This window comes from Rutidosis leptorrhynchoides, chromosome 7 (assembly GCF_046630445.1).
Source record: "Rutidosis leptorrhynchoides isolate AG116_Rl617_1_P2 chromosome 7, CSIRO_AGI_Rlap_v1, whole genome shotgun sequence".
NCBI lineage: Eukaryota > Viridiplantae > Streptophyta > Magnoliopsida > Asterales > Asteraceae > Rutidosis > Rutidosis leptorrhynchoides.
Genome location: NC_092339.1, coordinates 338,390,653 through 338,411,005, shown reverse-complemented (window position 1 = coordinate 338,411,005; position 20,353 = coordinate 338,390,653). Strand labels below are relative to the sequence as shown.

General features: G+C 34.9%; 1 protein-coding gene and 1 long non-coding RNA gene across 2 annotated transcripts; one reads left to right on the top strand and one right to left on the bottom strand.

The window, feature by feature from the left end:
• The first annotated feature begins 6,928 nt into the window (after positions 1–6,928).
• On the top strand, positions 6,929–9,133 carry LOC139856802 (uncharacterized). The gene is made up of 5 exons (XR_011762189.1): positions 6,929–7,296; positions 7,816–7,963; positions 8,087–8,128; positions 8,550–8,658; positions 8,760–9,133. It is a non-coding gene; the product is annotated as an uncharacterized lncRNA (long non-coding RNA).
• A 1,225-nt stretch (positions 9,134–10,358) lies between these two features.
• Positions 10,359–12,276, bottom strand: LOC139860330 (putative F-box/FBD/LRR-repeat protein At4g13965). Its single transcript, XM_071849098.1, has 3 exons — positions 11,359–12,276; positions 10,882–11,073; positions 10,359–10,802 (listed from the first exon to the last, which is right to left on the bottom strand). Exons 1-3 carry the CDS (start codon positions 12,274–12,276, stop codon positions 10,359–10,361), a joined length of 1,554 nt encoding a protein of 517 aa, XP_071705199.1.
• Positions 12,277–20,353: the final 8,077 nt, after the last annotated feature.

Here is a 20,353-nt window from a genome sequence, read left to right as displayed (position 1 = left end):
AATTAAAACAGGGGTGAAATTACATTCAAGGGTAATTGGTGTAATTGTTAACAAAGTAGTAAAACCTTGGTTTACACGCAGTCGATAACCTGGTGTATTCATTAAACAAAGTATTAAAACCTTGTTACAATTCGAATCCCCAATTAGTTGGAATATTTATCTTCGGGTATAATAATAATTTGACAAGGACACTTGCAATTTATATTTATGACTGATGGACTGTTATGGACAAAAACCAGACGGACATATTGAATAATCCAGGACAAAGGACAATTAACCCAAGGGCATAAAACTAAAATCAACACGTCAAACATCATGATTACGGAAGTTTAAATAAGCATAATTCTTTTATTTCATATTTAATTTCCTTTATTTTATATTTAATTGCACTTCTAATTATCGCACTTTTATTTATTGTTATTTTATTTTATCGCACTTTTAATTATCGTACTTTTAATTATCGCAATTTTATTTTATCGCATTTTTATTATTCGCAATTTCATTATCGTTATTTACTTTACGCTTTAATTTAAAGTCTTGTATTTATTTTATATTTTACATTAGGTTTTAACTGCGACTAAAGTTTTAAAATCGACAAACCGGTCATTAAACGGTAAAAACCCCCCCTTTATAATAATAATATTACTTATATATATATTTGTAATTTTAATAAAAGTAAACTAATATAGCGTTGAGCTTTGCTTAAAGATCTCCCTGTGGAACGAACCGGACTTACTAAAAACTACACTACTGTACGATTAGGTACACTGCCTATAAGTGTTGTAGCAAGGTTTAAGTATATCCATTCTATAAATAAATAAATATCTTGTGTAAAATTGTATCGTATTTAATAGTATTTTCTGCTAAAAAATAATAGCTATTTTATATACACCTCGCGAAACATCAATGCTCACAATTACAGGTGCGTTCTGTTGGAAGCTTCGACGAGCCCAACACACCACTATAGAGGATCTAGACTATACTAGACTCACTACACCAACACTTTGACGTTGGTTAGCCTTTAATTTTATAAATCCTTAGTGCACAATGTACTTAGGCGACAGTGTCGACCATATATCTTTAGGCGGTATAACCGACCATGTATTACTTAGGCGGCAGAGCCGACCATATAATAAGAGCAACAAAAGTGAACTAAGAACTTAAACACAAACTAAGGCTTGATCGGGAAACTTAACAAAAACACTTATATTAAATTACAATTACAATATTACTTACAAGCTTTATCTTCTCTACTTTCGCTAACTCACACTCTTCTTCTCTTCTTCACAACTCACTTCTTATTTCACTCTCACAACTTCACACAACACAAATGAAATCTCCTCCCATATTTATACTACTCCATGGAACATTCTAGAACCTAGATATTTCTATGGATATATAAATATCTAGATATTTCTACAACCTACAAATATCTAGATTTTTCTTTTACATTTCAATTTCTAGATTTTTCTCTCATATTCTAATATCTAGATATTTTCTTATACATATTAATATCTAGATATTTTACCCATATACATTTACTAATTCCATATTATTCTAAATTTGCATTGTATTTTAACACTCCCCCTCAATGCAAATTTCCTTCCAACGATGTCTTGCAGACCATTCCAAGTGCTTCTCTGAATTTTTCAAACTTTGATTTACTTAGGCTCTTGGTGAATATATCTGCAACCTGTTCATATGTCTTTGTTGGCACCATCTTGATTTTTCCTTCAAGGACCTTCTCACGAACATAGTGATAGTGCACTTCTATATATTTTGTTCTTGCATGGAAGACTGGATTTTCTGCTAGTCGTATAGCTGATAGGTTATCGCAAAGAAGATTTACTTGATAATCTGTTGATTGATGAAGATCTTCCATTAGTTGTTTCAACCATGTAATTTCTTGTGTTGCTGATGATGCCGATCGATATTCTGCTTCAGTGCTTGATAAGGATACAGTTGGTTGTCTCTTGATGCACCATGATATTACTCCCGATCCAAGACTAAACATGTATCCAGTTGTTGACCGTCGTGTATCATAGTCTCCAGCGTAATCGGCGTCACAATATCCAGTCACGTGACATTCTTTAGTTTTCTTGTATAAAATACCAAAGTTAATAGTGCCTTTAACATACCTTAAGATGCGTCGTACAGCATCAAGGTGAGGCTTCTTCGGATTGCTCATGTATCGACTTACCACTCCAACTGCATAAGATATGTCTGGCCGGCTTAGTGTGAGATAAATAAGACTTCCGACCATCTTTCGATACATGGTAACATCTTGAAGACTTTTTCCTTCATCTGCTCGTAGTTTTGTATTCGGATCCATCGGAGTTGAGATAGGTTTGCAATTAAGCATTCCGTACTTTTGTAAAAGATCTCGCGCATATTTCTGTTGTCCCAGAAATAATCCTTCTCTTTTCTGCTCTATTTCGAGTCCAAGAAAATATTTGAGTTCTCCAAGCTCCTTCATATGAAATCTGATAGACAGATTCTCTCTTGTTCTTTGGATCTCCTCATAGTGATCTCCCGTGATGATTAAGTCATCCACATATACTAGCACTATGGCTAGTTTTCCTTGATCTTGTTTCACAAATAAACTAGAATCTGAAGGAGCAACTGTGAAACCACTTTGTACTAAGAACTCACCAATTTTCCCGTACCAAGCTCTTGGAGCCTGCTTCAAGCCGTATAGTGCTTTCTTTAATTTGCAGACATGGTCAGGATGAAACTTGTTCTCAAAGCCTCTTGGTTGCTCCATATAAATTTCTTTGTCAAGTTCTCCATGTAAGAAAGCGTTCTTGACATCCATCTGCCACAACTTCCAAGATTTGCTAGCGGCTAAAGCTAGTAGAACTCGAATTGTTGTGATCTTCGCCACTGGACTAAACGTTTCTTCATAATCCAGTCCATATTGTTGAGAAAAACCTCTAGCAACAAGTCGAGCTTTATACCTTTCAATGGAGCCATCTGATCGAGTCTTCACCTTGTAAACCCATTTACAAGATATTGGTTTTACATCTTTTGGCTTTGGAACTAAACTCCATGTCTGGTTTTCTTTTAGTGCATTAATTTCTTCTTCCATTGCTTTCTGCCACTCTTGACTTTGTGCTGCTTCTTCATAAGTAGAAGGCTCAATAGGTATTGATTCATCCACATGAGCAGCATTGGCATACCTTGGATTAGGTTGCCTCGGTCTTGTTGATCTCCGTAATTCTTGTACATGCTCCTCGACATCCATTTGGCTTGGACGAACCTCCTCGGATACAGATTGATGCACACCAGTTTTCCATGGACTCTTTTCCTTAGAGTACGACCCTTCTCCTTCTTTTATTGGATCCAATATCTGCTCTTTAGGTTCTTCTTTTTCTTCTGGACCTTCTTCTAATCCATGAGATTCTGGAAGCTCTATCTTTTGAGGTGACCACCATGAAGACGCTTCATCAAATACCACATTTCTTGAAGTATGACACTTTCCAGTATTTGGATCACAACATCTCCATCCTTTTCTTGATTCATCATAACCGACAAAAATGCACCGAATTGCCTTCTTATCAAATTTGCTTCGGAGATGATCTGGCACGAAAACGTAGCATACACATCCAAAAACCTTGAGATGGTTGACGGTTGGCTTGATCTCCAATAATCTTTCATATGGTGAAATATATCCCAACTTTGTTTGTGGGAGTCTGTTAATGACGTATGAAGCCGTCCTCATACATTCGGCCCAAAATTTTCCTGGTACATTCTTACCATGAAGCATACTTCGACAGGTTTCAGCAAGATGACGATTCTTACGTTCTACCACTCCATTCTGTTGTGGAGTATTAGGGCAAGTTAATTGCCTTCTGATCTTGTGCTTCTTAAGATAGATATTGAACTCGGTTGATAAATATTCTCCTCCATTATCTGTGCTTAAGCATCGAATCTTAGTATTGAGCTCACTTTCTACCTTGTTCTTGAACTCTTTAAACTTCAGAAAAGTCTCCGACTTCTCCTTCATGAAGTAAACCCACACATATCTTGAGAAGTCATCAATGAATGTCACCATATACTTCATACCTCCAAGTGATGTTTGTTTCACTGGGCCGAAGACATCTGAGTGTATGAGCTCTAGTGGTGTCTTGGACTGATGCGCTGACTCCTTGAATGGCAATTGGTGAGCTTTGCCAAATTGACATCCAGCACATATTGTATCTGTTCGGATATCAATTTGAGGAAGCCCATTTACTATGCGTTTCACCATCACGTCCTTTAACTTATTGTATCCCACATGCCCAAGACGTTCATGCCACAGATCAGCCGTCTCATTTTTTTGAGTCTTATCCACATAAGCTATTTCAGCAGATAATACATAGACCGATTCTATTCTTCTTCCATGCATAACTGGATTGCCAACCACCTTTACTCTCTTGAATACGGACACATCTTCTGGTCCAAAGAGCACATAGTTCCCTTCTGCTGTCAATTGTGGTACTGACAGTAAATTCTTCTTTAGGCCAGGGACAAGATACACCTTCTCGAGTTGGAGCTTATGAGAGTCGCCTTCATTTGGAATTATTGTCTTTCCAATGTGAGAAATAGACAACCTTGAATTGTCAGCTGTCAACACGACTCTCTTTCCTTTGTAATCCTCCATTTCTTGCAGCTTCGTCTCATCATTGGTCATATGTTTTGAGCACCCAGAATCAATGATCCAATCATCTTTGTAGTTTATTTTTGACTTTAAGGTTGCTGCACGAGCTTGATCATCCATGTCAGCTTCGACGGAGAGTCCTACTTCTGCATCCCATGTTTCCTCATTAATGGTTGCTTCGAATGTGACCTCTTTCTTCTCATCTCTTGCGGCGGCCACATTTCCTTCGAAAGTTCGCCTTCTGGGGAATCTACATTCTCGAGCAAAATGACCCTTCTTGCCACAATTGAAGCATTCACCATTCTTTCTCTTATCATTTTCCCCGTATTGTTGGCGATGATCTCTTCTTCCTTGTTGAGCTCCCCCTGAAGCGTTGCCTTTTGATTTTGGGTGACCCTTCCACCCATATGTCTTACTTTCTTTCATCGCCTCTTGTCTTCGAGATGTTGCTTTCTTTTTATTGGTGAAGAGTGCATCTTCTCCGTCTTTTACGGTTACTTCATTCATCTGCTTGGCTAATGCCTCTTGATTTGCCAATAGATTCTCCAGCTCTATTAATGATGGTTGAGTAGGCCATCCTCTCACAGCGGCTATAAATCCATTATACTCGGACCTTAAGCCGTGGATGATAATTCTCTTCATCCTTGCATCACTCACTTTCTCTTCAGGAGCAAGTTGAGATATCTCACGACAAATAGATTTCACCTTGGTGAAATACTGAGAAATAGATAGACTTCCTTGTGAGATACCTGCGAGCTCATTTTCCAAGAGCTGGAGGCGTGCTTCATTCTTCTTTGAAAATAACTTTTCAAAAGTTTCCCAAGCTGCCTTTGGTGTTTTCTCGTCACGGATGTGCTCCAATAGATCCTCCTCGATTGTAGTCTTCAATATAAATAAAGCCTTCCCGGCCTTGATGTTCCATTTTCTCAAGGCTTCGGCATTTTCTTTCGGTGGAGGCGTTGTGTCACTGCCAGCAACTATTTCCCATAAATCCTGTCCTTGTAGGTAGGATTCTATAGAAGTCCGCCAATAACCATAGTTGTGGTTATTGAGACTCTTGATACCACTACTCGTACTTGCAAGATCTGCCATCATGACGTCCAACGTCCAATAAGCTTGGTCCCTGACCGATGAGCTTTCACAGTTCCTAACTGTGCTCTGACAGAATCTCCCTTAGAGCCTTGGTGAAAACAAGTCGATGTAAACGTCCAACGTTTACCGATTTCCTCCACTAGAAATGGTCCCGAACGACCCGCTCTGATACCAATTGTTGGAAGCTTCGACGAGCCCAACACACCACTATAGAGGATCTAGACTATACTAGACTCACTACACCAACACTTTGACGTTGGTTAGCCTTTAATTTTATAAATCCTTAGTGCACAATGTACTTAGGCGACAGTATCGACCATATATCTTTAGGCGGTATAACCGACCATGTATTACTTAGGCGGCAGAGCCGGCCATATAATAAGAACAACAAAAGTGCACTAAGAACTTAAACACAAACTAAGGCTTGATCGGGAAACTTAACAAAAACACTTATATTAAATTACAATTACAATATTACTTACAAGCTTTATCTTCTCTACTTTCGCTAACTCACACTCTTCTTCTCTTCTTCACAACTCACTTCTTATTGTCTTCTCACAACTTCACACAACACAAATGAAATCTCCTCCCATATTTATACTACTCCATGGAACATTCTAGAACCTAGATATTTCTATGGATATATAAATATCTAGATATTTCTACAACCTACAAATATCTAGATTTTTCTTTTACATTTCAATTTCTAGATTTTTCTCTCATATTCTAATATCTAGATATTTTCTTATACATATTAATATCTAGATATTTTACCCATATACATTTACTAATTCCATATTATTCTAAATTTGCATTGTATTTTAACACGTTCAATTGTTTACACATTTACAAATGTGAAAATACATGTTTTGGTAAAAAATAGTTCATATTTATGAATGTGAATAAAATTGTCACTTTTAGAATTGTGAGTAATGAAACGTAAGGCTTTCCCATATCTAACTCACATTTTCAAATGTGAGTAAGATTTATAAATTTTCACTTTTATAGGTGTGAGTATGTATTTGTAAATTTTCACAATCTTAAATGTAAGTAAATATTGCATAATATCACACTCGAAAGTGTGAGTAATACTTTCACAATCCTCACGCTTGTACCCGTGTAAATTGTGTGCTCCTTAGTCCTTACAATACAAATACAAACCGGAAAGATCTAAAAAGTAAAAACCAATCAGTTTTCACGTGAATAACAAATCCAAAACTTTATAACAGTTCAATCATTCTTCTCCCCCAAATTTCTAGGGTTTCACTTTCGCAAATATGAAACTCTATATGTTCTCTCGTACCAAACCCTAAGTTTCCTAATTTTTCGTTATCCAACATCCGATTGAAGAACTGCTACAGAGCTCCCATCGCGTGGCAGCTAAGTCAATCAAATTGTTCGTTGTTTTTATAGTTCAAATAAATAAACTTATTGTTAATCATGAAAATTATCATTAATTGACAATATATTGTCGACTTCAAGCATCCGATCAAGTTTTGATACTTTCACTGAGTGAACTACTATCGGCGCTCCCCAAAATGATAGTTTTCTCCGGCGAATTAAGGGTATGTTAAACCCTAACTTTTGTTTTTCAGTCAATACATAAATTGAGAATGTGTTACAAGCTATCAATGTCATAAACATTGAGAACATATTAGGCTATGAATACTTTAAGTTTGTGATTGAATGGATCACTTTTATGTGTTAAATCATGTTTCAATAACCGTTTGGAATTTGCGATTTATTGAAATCAGTGTAGATTATATGGTGGTGATGATGTAATCAATCACAATTTTGTAAAAAGCTTTACGTGAGGGATTATGCACTTAATTATGGACCCTAAACTATAGCTTTAATTTTGTAATTGAATGCTTTAATCTTGTAGGGAACTTACTGTATATTCACATTCTTGAATATGTCATTTCTGTTGATTGATAATGTTTTGTTTCTATTCAATGCTTTCAAAAGTGGATCTATCTTGTTGGATCATATAGTTGTTAGGGCACCTAGCTTGGCAGGTGCAGTATGCTGGTAGCTAACTGGCAGAACAGCATAGTAATTCATTATTGGTTTATATTTTGCAGATTAATTTGTACCATAACATGATGGACAAAGAAGGTACTAATGGTGAAAAACAGCCCATTAAGGCATATAAAGTTGCCCATGAGGAAATCGATAGTTACACTAATGAACAAATAATCTGATGAAGTCTCTCCAGTACTCATGAACAGGGTAAGATTTACTAACTCGTGTGTAAATTATAATCCATGCTTTGTTTATCTCCATCCAACTTCCGTGGATATGGTGATCCATGCTTAGGTTGATGCTTTTTTAAGAAAGAATTTGATGATGTAGATGTAAAGATTGGTGCTCGTTTGCAAGTACCCGGCACGTCAGGTCAGTAGTTATTTTTCCTTTTTGCTTTACTTATTTTTATTTCAATGTTATAGTCAAAGACACGAACTTAAATGAAACTGCCCTCTGCAAAGTGTGTTATAAGGTTCCCACACCTGGTAGGCTGGTATCAATTATCAAGTATCAGACTAGTTGCAGTGGGCTATAAATGGATCCAACCGTGTTTTATAATGACATAAGGGAGGAAAAATGTACTATTAACCAAAAATGATTGAAATTGTAGTTTCTTAGCGTCACCGTTGTAGTATAATTGCAGAGATTATGATGGAAAAATTATGCAATCGAACATCCGTGGGTTCCTTTATAATGTGCACATAATGAATGATTTATGTAACATTTCCCTTTTGATAATAATCATAATATTACACATTTTCCTTATGCGCACATTATTGTTGGATACCAGAGATGAAGATGTTGATGGAGATCCAAATATGTATATGAACTTGCTTACGGTTGCTGGCACGGTAATTCTGCCTTTCCTGATAAGTGACTCAAATGGACGAACTCTTATGGTAATCTACTTATCTTTTTACATTAAAAATCTTTATAAATCTACCTCTTCATAATAGAAGGAGGTTATTATATGTGATCATGTTTATTTTGCTCTCAATAGCACATAAAAGCATAACAGTCCAACTTGCAGCAACAATCACAACCTCGTCTAGGATCTGTATGTACCCGTACATTTCAAGAGACGACTGTTACTACATTGACACACTTAGCTACATCCGCACGCAAAAGGAATGTGGTTATGGTTGAGGCTTTCCCATCAAACCATCATTAGGCAATGCCGACCCGTTTACATATGGTGAGCTCTTATGCATAACAGCAAAGAGAAATGATGTAACAATTATGAAGGCCCTTTGCAGATTTGTATATGGTAGTATTTGTTCGAAAATACTTCTCTAACACATTTTGTTGATGCTGATCTTCAGATGCTCATGAAGTCATCTTCTTTTTTGTTACTCATGTTGTTATGTACTTTAATTGGTCAATAAGATGTGAAACAATATTTTCCATTAGTCACTTTTTTGAGATGTTTGTTTCTCCGAGAATTATTTTATATTATATTATTAGTTAAAGTTATTATAATTATTATAATTAAAATTAATTACTCCGTAGATTTTACACCTAGATATGGAGTAATATATTATTTTATTATTATTATTATCTATTTTCCAAATATACGGAGTAGTTGTTTGTTCACGCGTTTTAGTGTGTATATTTGAGTTACTTGTTGTCATTTGTTCACGCTTTTAGGTGTGTAGTGACTTGTTTCCATTTGTTCACGTTTTTAGCTGTGTCTATTTGAGGTGACTTGTTCACTATTATGGGCGTGAATTTTTTTACAAGGAAGGTTCACACTTCAAGTTGTAGAAATTCATCAAATACCTTCACACTGACAAGTGTGTAGATCTTTGATTAAAATTTGTTACGGGCATTTTCCACACACCTCATGGAAACGTGAACTTTGATATTCTACACACATGAAAACGTGTATATATGGCTTAAAAAATGTGTACAATCAACTATTTTGTTGTAGTGTAATCTCTTATTCTAACAATGGGTGAAACGGTGTTTAAGAAAAAAAAAAACATGCAAGCAAATACATGTATGAATCAAATGGCCGGGTTGGGTTGGGTCGAGTAGGCCCAAGAGTATTACATCTTCCCAAATACCACACGAGCAATAAGGGATTAGTTCTCCTACTTCAAGGTTGCTTCTTGAATGTACTATGGATGATATCATTCTAGAGACCTATAGGTGTAAAATGGGAAGGTCGGTAAAGTTGGGTAAAGGGTCCAAACGGGTAAATTTGGCACAGGTTAACGTGAAACAGAATATGAAAAAGTATTATAACAGTGATATCCTTCAGGTATGGTACTACCACATTAAAAACATAATACGTATATCCATTATTAGTCGTGAGATTAGAAAGTTGAGGTAAACAGTGAAATCATCAACATAGTAGCTTACAACTACCATTAATCTAAGGATCATACTTTGACATATTAAAATTTTAAACTCCATTAATCTAAGGAGCAGCAGAATACTTGAGTACACGAAACATAAAACTTTTAGCATTCCAGTTTACACAATCAATTTCCGTTCGTTGCAATCAGGGTAAAAGTTAAAAAAAAAAAAAAAACACAGAAACTATGAGCATTTGGAAATCAGAAACTTAAAGTTTTCTATGAAGAGGGTTGTGATGCTATAGCAAGTTCATGAAGGCATACCCTATTTCAATCTTGCTTCTCGTTATCAATTTCATAACAATGCAGGCCTCTGCACGTACGCTAGAAAAACGTTCTTGAATCTTATCCTTCTTTGATGCTGGAAGCTTTTTCATTATATCCTCAACCAGATCAAATGATGAAAAAATGTCATTAATCTTATCACCCCCTTGTTTCATCTGCTCAAACAGATCATTCCAATAGTTCTGGATCTGTGAAAATTCCTCTTTGACAAATTTCCCTTCATCAATATATGTCTCCCCTTGTTCATTCATAATCTCCTTGTGGCGCTCCGTTTGTGATTTAGTTTGATCAATATGAGTTTTATTGGTCTCACATTTAATCTTCTCCTCCTTTAGAAGCATATGCAACTCGGTCAAAATTCGTTGTGCTCTATTTGCATTCCACAATTCTTTCATCTCCTGCATGATATCATAGTTTATAATGAACAATATAATAATCTCCGTTATCAATAGTCATAAGTCTTCATTGTAAAAATACCTCACGTGAGCATATCGTGACAGTGGCACTTGGAGAACCATCTAACATATAGTTTTTGACTTCCGTAGGCATGTTTATTTTCTTTTGTCCTTCCTCCTCCAAGTATACGTTATATGGATAAATTTCGAGACTCGTTAACTTAGAAAATGGAGAAGGTAGATGTGAAAGTAGCTGTACATTTAATGCAAGAGCCTGAAAATTTTTACACAAAATGAACATGATGTATACAAACATAAATATTCAAATACATGAGAATGAGTTTAAGTATCAGTATTAATGAAAATGTTATGATTGAAGTGAAAATGTTATGAATTTAAGTATCATTATTAATGAAAATGTTATTTCATCAAAAAATACGATACAATTTTAAACCACCTACGTACAAAAAAGAATGAGTAAGGTAGAATCCTTTTCTAAATGCATGTATAACATAATAGAGTAATGATAGATCACGTATACACAGTAAAGAACGAATACCTCTATAATTTCCAATCCAAGCGTAAGATATTTGGCATTGCCGAACTGTTGAAGCACGTCAATAATTTTAGAAACATCCCAATTTGGATTGTCAATATAGAAATTCACTTTCTCCAAAGAAAACAAACCATCTGCAGAAAACTTCCTATAATATGGACTTTTAAACACCAATGAGGATAATTCGGGTGCAGAAATCGTAAGATCCCATTGGCAATCTACAACAGTGAGATGCTTAAGGAGAGGTGCTACCACATTAACGACAGAATTCCAACGCCCACCAAAAAGCGTGAGATTAGAAAGTTGAGAATGGGAAATGGTTGCACCATTCAAACAATGTATGTCGCAGTCACTTAAGGTAAGATTCTTTAAGTTTGGACACTTACATAAAAGACCACCAAACTTATCAAACTCATTAGGATTTCTATTACTGAACGTGACAGAAGAAAGACACAACGTTGTTAAAGCTAGTAAGTCCCAGGATGATTTGATCTTAATGTAATAATTACACCCTCTCAAACTGAGATCTCTAAGAGATTGAGAAATAAAAATAGAAAAAGGAAGGTCGACATCATTTGTGTGCCTATATATAATAGTCATCTTTTCGACATTGTGCGAAAAAGCATAGTTCAAAATCTTTGTAACACACTCTTGGCTAACTTCATGAATTTCAAGTTTAATAGACGACAGATCTATTTCATTATTGCGGGAAGACAGAACACCAGTAACATACTCACAGAATTTGGGTAATGAATCTGAACTGTAATTAAAGAAACCGAGATGTGGGATTGACTTCCATATATTCTTCCATCTAGATGACAAAATACTAGTTTTGATAGCATCTTTGGTGTCGATATAAGAGAGAATTTTGTTAATGATATCATCTGACAAGTTGCTTAGTCTATCGCCTTCTGTGGTCATTCTCACTATCTAAGCTGCAAGTTAATAACATAAATCAAGAACCAGTATAATGTTGTTGCATTTAAGCTACAGCACGAACATAGTAGTTTTAACCAGAGAATCAGTATATATAATGTTGTTGTTGCATTTAAGCTACAGCATTTGAGAATCAATATAAGTTCTGCAAACTTCCAGGTGTCATACATCAACTATCTTTTACGTTATTCATATTGTTTAAGTTCTCTACATCGAATATAATGTTTGTTCAAACCAGTTTTCATGGAATGTTTATATTGAATTTAAAAATATTCATATTATATTTGAAATACTTAAATACTCCATAAGATTAAAGTTGTTAATATATATTTTTTAGTCCAATAACATTGAAAATTAATTAGTAATTTACTACTTGATTATCATCTCATGTAATTTGGTTAGCATCATCTTATTATTTTAATCTTCATTCTTGTATTCAATAAAATCACTAACTTTTGTTAATACACTAATAGTCTAATACAGAGTATAATTCATCTTTTAAATTCTTGAAACTTTTAATAAATTCAATACAAGTATACGACAGTCTGCTACTAAAAATTTATAAAATTGATGATTTAAGTCCTAAAATTTATAAAATTTATGGTGCGGAGCACCGACGCTGAATCAACATTTTTTTGTTTTGACCCACTATAAATGAAAGGGGATAAGAGGACCCAAGAGAGCTGCAACTTTAGGCCGTTTTGGAACCCTAAAAGGGTTTCAATCATGATTCCTTCAAGATCAATACCAATTTCATGTTATATGTTGAAGATTCATGAAGATTGAAGCTCCATTTCCATCATCCTTTCCATTTCCTTTTGTTTCTTATCTCATTTTGGTAGTTTTCTTCTTTAACTAGTTGTAATGATGAATGATTGTTATTTCTTTGATTTAGTTCTTATTTATGCAATGATTATAGCTTAGATTACTTGTGTTCACTTGATTTGTAAACTTGATGCTTGGATTTTGCTCTAATTTATGAATTAGGTATTTGAATGAGTTGATGATCGGATAGGCGTTCACATGGAGCTCGAAGAAGCAACCCATTGTGACTCTGTCAACGTGTGAAGCTGAGTTTGTTGCAGCAACATCGTGCACCTGTCATGCAATATGGCTCAGGAAGTTACTAAATGAGCTTAAGTTTTTTCAAAAGGAAGCTACAGAGATATATGTGGATAACAAGTCTGCGATTGCTCTAGCAAAGAATACAGTCTTCCATGATCGAAGCAAACACATCGATACGAAATACCATTACATCAGGGAGTGTGTTGCAAATAAAGAGGTGCAAATAAAGTACGCGAAGTCATATGACCAAGTTGCTGATATTTTCACAAAGCCTCTAAAACACGAGACGTTTCAGAGATTACGGAATATGCTCGGAGTAACGAAATCAAGTTTAAGGGGGGCTGTTGGAAAATAAACTTGATTTTGGGCTATGTGTTTTGGATATGGGCTTGCAAGTATCAAGTCTTTTGGATCAAGATCATAATCCATTATGTAGAAACTTCTTGTAAAATGTAGTAGACAGAGTGTGTAGAATGATCTTACAAAATATCTAGGTCTAGAAGTATCATAATACTAAGAAATATCTAGATGCTAGTAGATTGTGAAGTATTCTAGACTACTCCATTGAGTAGTATAAATAGAGGGCTTCACCCCTCATTTGTAATCAAGCAACAAAGCAATTCAATAAGCAATAAAAGAAAAAATTTCAATATCAATCAAACTTCTAAATCATCAATCCCCTCTTCCACAAATAATATACATAACCTCCTATATTTCCAACAAGGGTTTCGTAGTTTTGTAGACACAAAGTCAATATTGGAAAGTGGTATTTTCCATGGTTTAGTTACCATACTGGTCATGATCCTCTGAATATTCCCTGCCCATTTTGTTTTAGCTACCAAGAATGGTCTAATCTTGTTGGTTTTATAGCTGGAATAGTCATTAAGTCCTAGAGAAAGTGATTCGTCTTGGGTTGACGACAGTAGGAGTCTTAGGGTTTTTGGGTTGATTGACTTGATGTGAATGTAAACTCTGGATCACCCTGTTTTGAGTTTTTTTCAGTCTTAGACGATTTACTCAAAATCGGCTTCGAGCACATGCGAGGTGTTTAATTTCTTCTCAACCGTGTGGGAAGAAGTCTGGGAGTTGTTTCGGATGGTTTGGTCTGGGGAACTGAAACATTAATACCGATTATACCTGGCAAACGGGTCGAGATGGGTCGGGTTGGGTCAAAGATCAAATGGGTTCGGGTCGAAATGGGTCATGGGTCGAAACGGGTCAGAATTAAAATGGGTCGGACGGGTTGGGTCGAACGGGTTGGGTCGAGACCCGGGTCGGGTTGGGTCAAGACCCGGGTCGGTTGGGTCGGGCTAGTAAAAATTTTCTTGTTTGTATTTTCTGTTGTGTCTCTTCCGAACACGCGGGCCGAAAACGGGCCCCGAAATCGCGAGCCGAAAACGGGCCCCGAAATCGCGCGCCGAAAACGGGCCCCGAAATCGTGCGCCGAAAACACGCGCCGAAAATGGCCGACCAAAACGCGCGCCCAAAACGGGCCCCGAAATCGGCGCCGAAATCGCGCGCCGAAAACGAGCGCCGAAAACGGGCCCCGAAATCGCGCGCCAAAATCGGGCGCCGAAAACGCGCAACAAAAATAGCGCGCCGGAAAACGGGCGCCGAAAACGCGCCCCGAAATCGCGCGCCGAAAACACGCGCCCCAAAACGGGCTCCGAAATTGGGCTCCGAAATCGCGCGCCGAAAACGGGCCTCGAAATCGCGCCCCAAAACGCGCGCCGAAAAAAAAATCTTTTGAAGTGAACCCATTTGTGTCTTCAAGTAATTTTTGTATTATGTGATTGGACCCATTTGGGTCTTTAAGATATTTGTTATGTTATATGCTTGGACCCATTTGGGTCTTCAAGTAAATCCAATGGACCCATTTTTAAGACTTTGGGTCCATTTTGCCATGTCTAATACCGATTAACACCATTTCGAGTTTTAAATGGTGTGTAATTTTCAAGACTTTCGTTGGATTCTCAGACGCAAGAACACTTTTCATGGCTACAACTAATCGACTAGGGCATTTTAATTAATCTTTTCCGGAGAATACAAATTACATCAATAATTCTAGACCTAACGACTTCTAACAGAACTTCTTGTACTCTTACCTTGATGTTAATTTGTGTTGAAGAAAATAAATTTATTATAAGTGTGGTAAACAGGCAAGGTTGAATAGTATTCAAATTATTCACCATTCTATTAATCGACCAAAATAACTATCATCATGTGAGGTGCATATAAAAGTGAACGAATTAAAAAAATCCCATTGTGGATTTGTAAAACGGACATGTGACATAATTTAGGTTTCTAATCTGAATATAATAATTTCATGAAATAATAATAGTTAAAATCCAAAAAAAAAAATAAAATAAAATAAAATAAAATAAAAACTCTCTGTTTAGTAATCAATCAGGCCACACACAAATGCAGATGCCACAACCACAATAATCACAATAAGAATACGAATAAGTATCATAACTATATCACCATTGTTTTATACTAGAGATTGTCACCCTGTTCATTCGGTTGTGTTATCACTTAAATCCCTGAACGAAAAATGCACTCGATGGGCTATCTGGTGGTGATTTTGTTGGATATGACCACACTACAAAAACAAAAAAAGTCGCAACATTCAGCAAAAAAGACATAATCACAAAAACTGGTTGACCAACAAGATTTGCATATATGGGAAATTAATAGGATGGTAAAGAGAACACAACCTTGAAATAAAGGTATTCAATAAAAATATTGATCAGATTTTCAATTCAGTTTAAGAGCATAAAGATAATGATAATAAAATGATTTTCAGTTTAATTGCTTTTGGGGTAACATATAAGAAAATGATTAAAACCTGAAAGCAAAACATACGGAAATCAGAAACTTACCATTTGCTATGATGACGGTTGTGATGCTATAGCTAGTTAATCATTTCAGACACCATCTCATCGAAATCAATCTTAAACTCATCTATCATTTTTTTCATGACAACGTAGGCCTCTGCACGTAAACTAGGTAAACATGCTTGAATCCCATCCTTCTTTGATGCTGGAAAATTGTCCAATAATTTTTCAATATAACAAAACTTAGAAAGAATCTCATTAATCCTAGCTCTCCGATGGTCAATCAACAACTCCAAACGAAACCAACCAAATTTCTCGATCTGTGATAATTTCTCTTTGACAAGTTTCTCTTCATCAACCTGATCTAAATGAGCTTTATTGATCTCCCAAGGCTCTAGCAGCAACCGCAACTTAGCCAACTGTTTTTGTGCTAATGCGACATTCTGCAATGCTTGCGCCTCCTGCATGATATCGTACAGCTTATGATTAATAGTATCTGAGTAGAGCAAAAAGTTAATGATAGTTCGGATATAAATTATTCTTCATGGTGAAACTACCTGACGTGAGAATATCGTGACAGTGGTACTTAGAGAACCATCAACCAGATAATTTTTCACTTCTTCAGGAAAGTTTATTTTCTCTTGTCCTTCCTCCACCGAGTTTAAGTTTTTTGGATAAATCTTGAGACTAATTAAGTTACCAAAAGAAGGTTGATGTGAGACTAGTTCCACATTTGATGCAAGAACCTGAAAAGTATTATACAAAAATGAACATGATTATATATATACTCCGTGTGTGTGTGTATATATATATATATATATATATATATATATATATATATATATATATATATATATATATATATATATATATATATATATATATATATATATAATCAAGAGGGAAACACTTTTTTGGGAGGAAGGGAGAAGTAATTTTTTTTTATTACGTATTTTTCGAAAAAAAAAATTTCCAACATTAAGAGCACACGAAAATATGAATATTTAAAAAAGACACTTTGATAAATGTTATTATTTTGGCGGGAAAATGCGAAAACTGATAACATGCAGTATGCGTAATGTTATTACTGAATGTTATATCATATGTGTAGTTTTTTTTTCAAGATTTAGCCCGATTTCCTAAACCCAAAACCCTAAACCCTATAGTCTAAACTCTAAACCGTTCGTGTTAAATTCAATCTAAACCCTAATTTCTAAACCCTAATAGCTAAACACTAATAGCTAAACCATAATATTTGACCCCTAATAGCTAAACCTTAATTTATAAACCCTAAAAAAAAACTCAGCAGCAAAACATTCAGTACACTGAAAGTTATCATTTATTAGCGTTTTCCCGCCAAAATAATAATAATATATCACGAAGTGTCTTTTTAAAATGTTCATATTCTCGTGTGGTCTTGATGCCTGAAATTTTTTTTTTTTGAAAAAACGAAAAAAATTTACTTCCCCCCACTTCCCCCCAAAAAAGTGCTTCCCTCTTGATTAAATCTATATATATATATATATATATATATATATATATATATATATATATATATATATATATATATATATATATATATATATATATATATATATATATACTTTATCTGAAGTGTGTTCAAAATAGAATGAAGTGCTAATAGATTCAAGTATTAACCTTAAAAAATGAATACCTCTACAACTTCCAATCCAAGCGTAAGATATTTGACATTTCCAAACTGATGAAGCACGTGAATAATTTTGGGAACATCTTCATCATATGGATAAGAAATATAGAAATCCACTTTCTCCAAAGAAGAGAAACCATATGCGGAATACAATTCGGTATAGTATTCACTTTCATACGTCAATGAGGATAATTTGGGTGCAGAAATCTTAACATCCCCTTTGAATTTTACAATAGATAGATCCTTCAAATGAGGTGCTACCACATTAACAACAGAATACGAACGTCCATTTTTAATCGAGTGATTAGAAAGTTGAGAATGGCAAACGGTGAAATCATCAACATATATGTTGCAGTCAGTTAAGGTGAGATTTTTCAAGTTTGGGCACTTAGAAAAAAGACCACCAGACTCAACATCACCTTTAGCATGGCTAACTTCGGTGCTGGGGCTTTCTCCGTCTTGGAAAGGAATTACGTTACGGAAATTGACACGACCAAAATTCAATGTTGTTAAAGTTGGTAGGTCCCAAGATGATTTGATTGTTGTTGATATTGAACATTCAAACAAAGTGAGATCTTTAAGAGACTGAGAGATGAAAAGTGAAAGAGGGAATTCGATATGCTTTCTTACGTAAGAACAAATAATAGTCATCTTCTGGACATTGTGCGAAAACGCATAGTTCATAATTGATTCGACAAACGCTTGGCTAATTTCTCCACCAAAACAAAGTCTAACGGACGACAATTCTATTTCATTATTGCGGGAAGACAGAACATGAGTAACATACTCAGTGAACTTGGGTAATGAATCAAAATCATAAGTATCGAAATTGAGATATGGGATTGACTTCCATGTATTCTTCCATCTAGATGACAAAATACTAGTTTTGATAGCATCTTTGGTTTCGATGTAAGACAGAATTTTGTTGATGATATCGTCAGGCAAGCTGCTTAGTCTATCAGCAGGTAGATTCATTCTCACTACTTAAGCTGCACGTTGATAACATAAAGCAAATACATGATTTTCATTACAAAAAAAAAAAAAAAAAAAAAAAAACAATGCGCAGAGCACTATTTAAACATAGACAGATTCTGGAAACTATTAGCTGCAGTACACCATTTACGTTAGTTCATGTGGTTTAAGTTCTCTACACCAATAATAATGTTTTTCAAACCACTTTTAATGGCATGTTTATATAGAATTAAAACATTATTTGTTACTTTAATATAATTTTTGATAAACTTTATACAGAGTATTCTCTTACTGATATATTCATCTTCTAATTGGTTCTAATTTTTAATAAATTCAATATTAGTAAACGACAGACTACTAGCTACTAGAAATTTTGGGAACCTATTTGCCAAAAAATTGACCTTTTAAGTCCCAAAACTTTTGATATAGACAATATAGTTTAACGGTTGCTTTACGTCGTTTTGGATTAATTATACTAATACGGTATGATTACACAAGCCTAATAACGTAATAATATTCAAGTTGGGTTCAGAATTACCTTCACAACGACAACGAATTTATCAACAAGCGTCGTACGTTTCCCCACGCTTCACTTCCTGTTTTTCTTCTTCCGAATACTATCTTTTTTTACTATAGCGAATAGTAAATATATAACCTACGAATATTATAGTGAATGTATAAACTACGAATCTGTTTATATAATTACGATTTATTGTGAATGGAAACTCGATATGTATATCGTTTAATTACTCAACCGAATCTCCAAGTTTTTAGTGATATGATATTGTTACCTTCTTTTAATATGGAACAGTTAAAATTAATAATTAATTAATTAATTAAATAAAGCAAGTTAGGTAAAACTTGTTGATTTCTATTAAATAAAATTACGTGGATAATCCATGTGGTTTATCTAAATTTTCATGCGTAGTCCTTAAATTTTTTGTTTTTGTATTGATAAGCTTTTGAATGATTTTAACTTTTTTTTTTTGTGTGGATCCGTCTAGTGAACGTTTTTATATTACTATATCATAACATGTGTGAAAGGACCCGTCTTTAACCACCTGGACGAAGTCATCAACATTTGGTCCCATTGCGATGATCGACTCCAAGTAATTGTTAGATTATGGAGACATTTATACAAAACGAGAGAAAAAAAAAAAAAAAAACTGTTCCAACACTTGGTCTCCTTTCTAACAGCTGCTTAGTCTATCGCCTTCTGTGGTCATTCTCACTATCTAAGCTGCAAGTTAATAACATAAATCAAGAACCAGTATAATGTTGTTGCATTTAAGCTACAGCACGAACATAGTAGTTTTAACCAGAGAATCAGTATATATAATGTTGTTGTTGCATTTAAGCTACAGCATTTGAGAATCAGTATAAGTTCTGCAAACTTCCAGGTGTCATACATCAACTATCTTTTACGTTATTCATATTGTTTAAGTTCTCTACATCGAATATAATGTTTGTTCAAACCAGTTTTCATGGAATGTTTATATTGAATTTAAAAATATTCGTA